At 39.1% G+C, this 9,602-nt stretch overlaps 1 protein-coding gene across 1 annotated transcript; it reads right to left on the bottom strand.

Moving 5' to 3' along the window:
* Positions 1–1,039: 1,039 nt before the first annotated feature.
* On the bottom strand, positions 1,040–1,956 carry LOC101857959. The gene is made up of 2 exons (XM_005102448.1): positions 1,694–1,956; positions 1,040–1,232 (listed from the first exon to the last, which is right to left on the bottom strand). Exons 1-2 carry the CDS (start codon positions 1,954–1,956, stop codon positions 1,040–1,042), a joined length of 456 nt encoding a protein of 151 aa, XP_005102505.1.
* Positions 1,957–9,602: the final 7,646 nt, after the last annotated feature.

Genomic DNA, 9,602 nt, shown 5'->3' with positions numbered 1-9,602 from the left:
TCATCATCATCATCACCATCATCATCATCATCATCACAATCACCATCACAACCATCATCATCATCATCATCACCATTATCATCATCATCATCATCATCATCACCATCCTCATCATCATCATCACCATCCTCATCATCATCATCATCATCCTCATCATCATCATCATCATCATCATCATCATCATCATCATCATCATCATCATCATCATCATCATCATCATCATCATCACCATCTTCTATCCTAATTCTTCCCCTTGTTGTTTCTTCCACAATTTTCTCCAACTGGATTGTCTGTGAAAAATATCTACAATGAATCGCCTTTCCTCCATATTTATACTTTGTATTACCTCTTTACCTACAAGAATAGCCAAGTTAGCTTTTTGTAAGTTGTTTTTAGTGTTGTTACCATCCGCCTTTTGCCGTCGTCCCGGTCGAGGCCGGAGGTTTCAAGGATGCAATGTAGGCCGGATGCACCGAGCGCACGCTTCACGATGTCGTTGATGGCGGCGTGTCGGGAGAGACGACCACCACTCCGACAACAGGAAAGTGGGAGTAGGCCGAAGCTATCGACTGATGATCCACAACGGCATGTGTCAGGCTCGCACACTTTGAGGCCGAGTCTCATTGCCACTTCAATACGGAGGCTATCATTGTCGAGGAGACAACCGACGGAAGGAGAAGGGAGTACGTGAAGCCAGGCACCGCTGTGTGGTTGGTCGGAGGAGTTAAGACAAGCCAGGTGATGCTGGCTCAGAGTCGGTCTTAATTCCTCGATCAATCGTTAGCAATTGGCCTGGTCCCATGACGGACATTTGTGTTAGGTTTTATTAGCGGTATCGATGATGACGCAATCAAGTAAGCTCAATGCCAGTGACGTATGAAAACTCATTAAATAGCGTGCTCATGTACATGCCTATGTTAACTACACGTGTCGTTCAAAAAGTTTTGCCTCCAAGTTCATAATTTCTTTATTACTAATGCTACATCCAAAAGTTATACACCAAATGAAAGCTTAGGGTGTCTGCTACATGACAGTACCTTTACTTTTCAACATAGTCGCCTTCTTTGTCGATGCAGATCCGAAAAAGTTGTCGCATGCCTTTGGCGAAAAATTCATGTAGTTTACCTCTGAACCAGCAACGCACATCAGCTTGAACTTCATCGTCATCGGCATAACATTTTCCTTTGAGGTACTTCTTCAACTTAGGAAAGTCAGTTGGACCAAGTTCTGGACTGTATGATGGGTGCGGTAAGGTCTCTTGAAATCTGAGACTTTTCATGGCATCTTGAGTTTGTCGACTCGTGTGTGGAAGGGCATTGTCGTGGTCCAAAATTGCATTTTTTTCCAGAGCCGAAGTCGTGACAGACGTGCTCTAAGTTTTCTCAGGGTCTCAATATATCGTTCGGAGTTGATAGTGGAACCCTGTTCTAAAAAAATCCTTATGAATCAGACCATTGCAGTCCCAAAACACTGTCATAGGCACTTTCTTTGCAAATGAAACAACTTTGAACTTTTTGGGGCTAGGTAAGCCAGTGTACCTGTATTCTTTCTATTGTATTTTGTTCTCTGGGTCTCGTCTCCTGTGACTATACGGCGTAAGAAAGCTTCACCTTCATTGATATAACGAGCCAGGAGTTCATCACTAACTTGACTTCGGTTCAATTTCAGCTCGGGTGACATGTGTGGAACCCACCGTGAACACACTTTCCTGTAACCCAACACATAATGGATAATGCACTGAGCACTCCCTACAGAAATCCCTAGCATTTCACTGATATCTCTTACTTTGGTCCGTCGGTTTGCTTGGATGATCTCATCCACTCTCTCCTGGAGTTGAACATCACTGGCAGAGTTGGGACGACCACATTGAGCTTGGTTATGCAAATCTGTCTCTGCTGGACTGGTTTCAGCGAACTTCTTTGCCCATCTTCGAACAGTACCTTTACCTTTACACATGCTCCACCATAGACAAGCTTCTTTCGCCTTATGAATATCGATGGGTGCAGCTTACTCTGCAGTAAAGAACTCAATGACAGCTCTTTGCTTTAAGCGCACATTCATAGGTTTGCTGGACTCCATTTTCTCGGCGACAATGTACTCTAGCTTATATGATGTAAACAGCAATAGTATAAAGGTTTGACATCGTATCATAATTCTGGTTTGCTTGTTTTTTGGGGTTTTTTTTGGGGGTGGGGTTGTGAGTATACATATTGAAAGTCAATCAATTGTGTACAAATTTTTTGAAGATATCTTGAATAGTTCAGAAGTTATTGGAGAGGTGACATGTCAGTGCAAGAAAGTGTGCAAGCCGCAATGCAAATGTTGCAAAGCTGGTGTGAAATGCAGTACTCTCTGTGCATGCAGGGGAGCTTGTTTCAACCTAGGAAAATAATGTGTAGGCCTACATATCAGTGAACATAAAGCATTGGTTAATGAAAGAATAGGCAAGATATGGGTGAACCTGGCATGCTAAAGGGATTTTAAATTACAAAAAGAAAACCACATGTGTAGTCCTGGCATCTCAATTCCCAAAATTTGTTTAAATTTTTCAAAGCGGCCATTTTTAATGTATGCAAATTAGGAATCAATTTGACCTTTTATGATAATTCTTTGGGTGTCTTTGAGTTTGTCAGCCAGACCTTACTATGAAACAAGAACGCATTAATATTTCTATCATTCTTTTGTCAAATGTTATATTCGGTTCGTATTTTCATTATTCATCAATGGCGGTCATTTTTCATTTATGCAGGTTAAGAGTGAATTTGACCTTTTGTGATAATTGTGTTGGTGTCATTGAGTTTGTCAGCCATAAATTACAATGAAATAACTCCAAATTTATATTTTACCAGTTTTCAGTCAAAAGTTATGTTCAGTCCTCATTTTCCTACAATTTAAAAGGCGGCCATTTTTAATTTATGCAAATTAGGAGTGAATTTGACCTTTTATTATAACTTTGATGGTGTCATTGAGTTTGTCAGCCATAAATTTATATGAAACAACACAAAATTAATGTTCTACCGTTTTGTCTGTCAAAAGTTATAGCCAGTTTTCATTTTCATTGTCAGTGCCGGCCATTTTTAATTTATGCAAAAGAGGGCCTGAATATGCATGTGGACCGTGTGTCTGTTTCTGTTTTCCAATGATATGGTGTAAGATACTTACATGCCAAGTGGTTCCTTTCTACTAAAATTTGCAGTGGGTAACGGGACTGCTGGCCTAAATCAGCCCACTATTGACACCTGGTTGTTTCCTTTTCCAAAATACAGGCTTGCAGACGAAAGTTTGAATGCGTAAAGAACTCAGCAAGAGCTGTATATTCAGAGCTGCTAAGCTCACCGAAAGCTGACTACCGCTGTCCCTTTCAAAAGTGGCTTTGAGGCTGAAATCCTGAATATTTCAAGGGACTTTGAAAATTTCAGGTCCATAGCATTACCGGTGTTTGAGATACTTCACGCTTTCCATTACATTTTTAGCCATCCTCGTATAGCTGCTCGTCACCTGCACAGCGTGCTGAGATGGAAAATAAAGACAACAGACATACATGTGAAGAGAAGGAGGATGAAATCTGACTGTGACATAGCACCCCCTCTCCGCCCCCAAACGCCCCCCAACGTGTAGAGGCATTACTATTTAGATTGTTAGATTTTTCTCTTCTCATACTGTATGCACTTAAAGTCAAAGGCCAATTATTCATTTTGAGACAGGAACACAAACGCAGTAACAGTGAGATTTAGCAAAAACTCAAAATACCGGTACAAAAATAACCATATTGATTGCTGGAGGAACCTTCCAGCCACCTGCACATGTAGGAAGTTGAGATTGTCAGAATTTCATCAGGTCTGCTTGGGGTAATAGTATAGAATGTAAAGTGCATAGAGCTTGCAGTTCAGCGGGAATTTACGCCATGCAAAAATGATATTATTGTTGTTATTATTATTATTATATGATTATTTTTTATTATCATTATCATTATCATTATTATTATTATTATCAATATTATTATTATTATTATTATTATTATTATTATTATCATCATCATCATCATCATCATCATCATCATCATCATCATCATCATCATCATTATTATTATCAGTCTTGAGTTACGGCAACCATAATTACAATAGGCCTACATACAATAGTTCGATTGGCAGAAGAAACAGTAGATGCTTAAGTGCCGTAATACTATAAAAAGACACCGCTACTGTAATAACAACCACAAATGATGGCAGCAATGGTAGTTGTTACCGCAACCAAAGCTACAGTTATTGTGATTGCATCAACAGTAGCAGCAATAGCAGCAGCAGTAGTAGCAGGAATTATTGAAGTAAGGGGAGCAAGGCCAGAGCAACAGCGTGAAACAGCGGCAACAATATTATTATCAGTAACATCAGGAGGATAAGCATTATAAATCTGCAGGCGTAACAAAGGGTTAATCCCCCCCCCCCTAAAAAAAAATAATATCGTTTCTCCAAAGTCCAGGCCCACGTCCGGATCCCCAGGCAATGAACCACTCGCTTCCGCTTTCATGTCTAGCTGTCTGTGAGTCATGCTCAAGGAATTCTCATTCCAAATTTTCCCTTCATAACCCTCACGTCTTTCCTCCCACCCCCCTTTCCCCAAACACACACCCACTCCTTTCCCCGTTACCGTTTCTCTCTTCCAGAAACCGCTCCACGTGCCCGACCTCTCTCTCTCTCTCTCTCTCTCTCTCTCTCTCTCTCTCTCCTCGCTCAATTTAAGCACAATGTAGGCCCATCCCTCTGCCCCGCTTTTTTCCTCATGTGCTATGTACGGTCCCCCCAAACCCCGACTCCCGATATCCCACCCAAGTTCCAACTCTTCATCACTACTCCGCTCTCACAACCTTTCTTCTTGCTTTCAATTGAGCCCCCCCTCCCCCTTCCTTACCCGGTTTTTTTTTCTTCTTATACTCTGGCACACCAACTCCTCAAGACTTTTTACTTTTCTTCGTACCCGGTAGCAGTTTCAGCAGCGGACCGTTTTTCTGTTCTTCGTTCTATCTGCTTCAGGCCCTCTGGTTCTTTCTTCTGTCAATCTCGCTTCTCGTCCGTCTAAAAAAAGCCACACCTTTGCTGCTCTCCCACCTTCCTGCTCTCTTCATTCCCACAGCAGTTCACTCTTTCCACACTTCTTCATTGCATTTACCTCACACAGATTTCAAGAATCGGCACCTGAGCGGGCCTCGTTTGATGCTCTGGAACAGAAATCTGGTCTTAAGAAGGTGTCTTTAAATGGATTTTATACTCCTACAGTAAAGTACATTGGAATCCAATCTTTCGTTTTCACGGTATCACACTACTAAATCAAACTCTTGAAAAGAAATTCCCTAACGAAAACAAACTCAAACCCCCACGCTAATGCGTTACGCAAAGTTCGGAAATAATACCTTACATTGTGTATTTTAAAGCAGAATTTCAGCAAAAAAATACCGCAGAATTCCTTTTGATGCATCCAAGTATACGTACTATGTGTACGATTTCAGGCGCTCAAACGATGCTGAAAACGAACGATTGAATATTTATTTTCAAGATATCAAGTTACCAAATATTTTTCAACTTCTGAATATGAACTTCTCAGAGACGAGAACTAAGAAGAAAAACACACCAGAGCAAAATGAATATCAAAATTTAGCAGCATTAGATTAAATAGTAAGAAAGAATATGAGGACGCCCAACTGGTATGATTGTACGTAATTGGTTCCTATCGACACAGTTTAGATCATTTAGCAGGAGACGGGCTGTATCGACCCTGTCAGTCTAGACCATCGATTCTTAGAGAACTGAAACACAACAGAAACAGTGTAAATATATGTGAGGCAGCATGGTGGAATCAGGCTCTCGTCAAAATAATCAAAATGAGGAAACTTGCATTTTTCCGCAGGTTTGTGAATTTTTATCGAATTTTTGTTTTTTGGCTTAACACCATACAGACACACACATATATTATATACATATATATATATACATATATATATATATATATATATATATATATATATATATATATATATATATATATATATATATTATAATATATATATTCATAATATATAATGTATATTATTTATATAACATGTAATATATAAAAATATATATATACATATATATATATAATATAAAATTATACATAATATGTTCCATTTACCGTTGGGGGCAATCTTAAGATTGCGCTGCACGTTTTAACGATCGTATAATTTATATAATTGCACGGCAATGTAAAGATTGCATTAGTAATTCGAAATAATATTTCTTTATAAAAATCTATTTTCATCTTTTTTCTTTTACTCAAGTAAAAGAACATTCGCACATATTTTCAAAAGAGTAAAGATATCAAAATTAAAATTAAAATGTACCTATCGTGAAACCGAAGAGCTCACAAGATTGATACAATGCCAGGTATCAAACTCAAAGTGCACAAAGTACATTTGATTTATTTTGTATTTTTGAAATATAAAAAAAAAATTCACTTCCATCTTAATTCTTTTACACCCAACAATGAACATTCACATATATTTTCAAAGGTGTAAAAATATGAAAATTAAATAACTGAAGAGCTCACAAGAATGATGAGGCGTCTTTCATTTAAGGCCTTCTTGTCTGATGTCTTCGTTTTCCTTATTTGTCTTTTTTATGTGACTTTTGGCGTCTTTTCGAAACATTTGACGTCACAAGCTCTAATCTTGCCTATCTGTGCTTTTAAAAAAAAATAAATAAATAAATCCAGGTTTGACACTTGAGCCAAGAGTTGGTATGAATAATTGATCTGAAGAGTTGTGTCTTTGTCTTTGAGTGGGACGTTTGGTTTGAGAGGAGGGGTACCAGTTGGTATGTTGTTCGAGTTTCAAATTCTTTGTCCGTTTAGCAGTGTGATGTGATTAAGCTTCTAAAATATTTGAATTCTTGAACTTGTTTCACTTGTGTAGTTATAACTTGGGATTCCACGTGGTTTTTTTTTTTTGGGGGGGGGGGGGGGCGGTGTCTTCAATACTATGCTCAGTAGTACCAATTTAATTCCATATTTCCCACATGCTTTATTCGGTTCGGTTGCTATTCTGGTCTTGTTGCATGAATTTCTGGTCGTCTGGAAAGGGCAGTTTGTTTAGTTGTTCTTGGTTGTCTTTTCCTTCTTGTGTTAAATAAGCAACTGGGTATTGACACACTTTGTCTGACCTCTAAAGTCATTTTGGACCAGTTATATATTTTCATCTTACTTTTACTCCATTGTCTTCAAAAGTCTGCTAAAGCATGTCCGAATCGACTTGGTCAAATTCTTAGTCCTGATTCACGAAAATTGTTATATCCAGCTGGGTCTCTGCCGGGTTCCGCAGCTTACTCACAAATTTGTGTAAATGCCAAGATGGCATACTTGCAACCCCTTCTTTTGCTACATCCAAACGGTGCGTTGCAAAGGGTTTCTAATAGCATCAGTCACATAAAAAAGTGTGTTAGAGGATTTTGGTACACTTTTTCCCCACATGGCTAAGTAGTGATACTACCCTCTATGTACCACACTCTTTTATGTTGCTCTTTTTCTTCCAAACAGAGACAACGATGCCATGTTGTCAGTCCTCAGAGCATCATGCTTGTTCCCATTCCGCGTTCAAGACTTGCTTGAGCTGCAGCGTGCCGATGTCTTCAATGGTGGGGAGATTAATTTGTTCTGTGGACTCTCATCGTGTTTTCCACCTCGCTAATGAGGATGGCAGGCTCGTTATTCTCAACTATTTTCTAGTGTCTGTGCCACTTTTCTCCTACCGAACAAAGTTCAGCGGTTCTTGGAAATGCACTTACCATCACTTCCTAATGCTGTCTTTGTTCGAAATAACATTTTTACTTTCGCCGTTTATAGTGTGCATTGGGATACATGGTTCATCTCTAAGTACATTGTAAGTAGTGTAAGTTTCTTGGAATGAATACTGAGTAAACCGAACACAGAGCTAGAGATCAGACAACTTTTAAAATACAAAAGACATGTAGAAATTTGTGGTCGGAATTGTAGGATGAGAAAAATGAACTTTGATATAACACGTAATTACAAAATAGCACACAAGTCAACAAAAGAATCTCGACTTAGACCACTACATTTTTAAATCCTCCATAACATTTTCCCAAGTAACATCCTACTCAATCTCCTAGGCATACTGAACTTTGTGAGCACTGTGGTGTCAAAGACTTATTGAGCACATGTTTATTCATTGTTCCCTCTTAAGAAACTTCTGGAAATACGTATTTCATACGATTTGTATTTAAACTTCCTCCCGTTTTCCCATTACTGACTGTAACATACTTTTTGGTTTCAGTGAACGAGGGCAAGGTGTAACAGAAGCTCTATTAAACATCGCTAATCACATTCTTTTGATCGCTAAGATGTGTTTTAGCAAGATACGCTGCAGCAAAGCAACCAATATACGAATCTTGTTTGAATCGGAGCTGGAGCTAAGAGAAAGTAGGTTTTGGTAAGGTTCATCGATAGTGCCTGCGGTGGTAGGATAAAATATATTACATGTATATATATCCTCTTTCCAGCGCTTCAAATCGGAATGAAACGAACGGAAAAAGTGGGCTTTTCTGTTGTTTGTTTGTACTTTAAAAAAAAGATATATAGTTAGCTGGAATTACTTTGTATAGTAACATTGTCCAAAACATCATTAGACGCATTTTTAAAGGACGCCTTGTGTTTGGGAGAAACCACTCCCTCAGCACCCTACTCATAATAATAATAATAATTTTTAACTCGTCATATACAATCTCTCTCTCCCCTCCTCTCCTTATCCTCATCTTACTTCCAATCCCCCTCTCTACTTCCCTGCCTTTTCCCCTTCCCCCCTCTCTCTCTTTCTCTCTCTCTCTCTCTCTCTCTCTCTCTCTCTCTCTCTCTCTCTCACACACACACACACACACACACACACACACACACACCCGTCCACTATCTCCAGATTGTAACTTATCCTACAAAAGCACGTATATATCCAGACTTAGATGGTAGCATATACACAGTAAACGATTTATCAAATTTAAGAATCATTTTCAAACGTCATTAGGAAAATTACACTAACGTATGACGAGACTGTGGAGATGCAGACACATGGTGCTTTATTGGAAAGTTTGAGGCCGCTCCCCCTGAGGTGAGGGGATACAATATTGTGTGTAAATTGTTCCCTCTTGACTCGGGTTCGAGGATCCAGTGTCCGAATCTACGCAACTTCATGTTTAAATAAGTATTAAGTCTATAATTTGGTTGTCAACTTGATACCTACAACCCCCTTACGAAATCCCCAACATAATATCTGCCACTGTATTGTTTACTTACTAAAGTCCTCTCTTCACTTGTCTTGGCCCGCTAGAATAGGTTAACACTAACAAGGCCACCTTAGCAGAGACTGTCCCCACCATTTTGAAACTTCACGGTGACATTAAAGATGGTTCAAGTAGGGGACGGCATAGCGGGTGCCCACATCCCTCGTGACTCATCAGAGCAGAGGAAGATAGGACTAACGCTAACATTATTTTTTAAAAACTAACAGAAGCATGTCTTCTTAATAATTATATACATAAACATTATCCCACATCATCACTTAACAT

Source organism: Aplysia californica, unplaced genomic scaffold (assembly GCF_000002075.1).
Source record: "Aplysia californica isolate F4 #8 unplaced genomic scaffold, AplCal3.0 scaffold00325, whole genome shotgun sequence".
NCBI lineage: Eukaryota > Metazoa > Mollusca > Gastropoda > Aplysiida > Aplysiidae > Aplysia > Aplysia californica.
Note: the sequence above shows the minus strand (reverse complement) of the source record. Positions and strands in the feature narration are given on the sequence as shown.

Excerpts from the sequence above, each read along its gene's own strand:
- LOC101857959 (XM_005102448.1), bottom strand. The coding sequence starts at position 1,956 with ATGTGTAAAGGTAAAGGTACTGTTCGAAGATGGGCAAAGAAGTTCGCT. Across the intron at positions 1,233-1,693 it reads TACAGGAAAGTGTGTTCACG|TCCAGAACTTGGTCCAACTG; the intron begins GTGGGTTCCACA and ends CCCATCATACAG.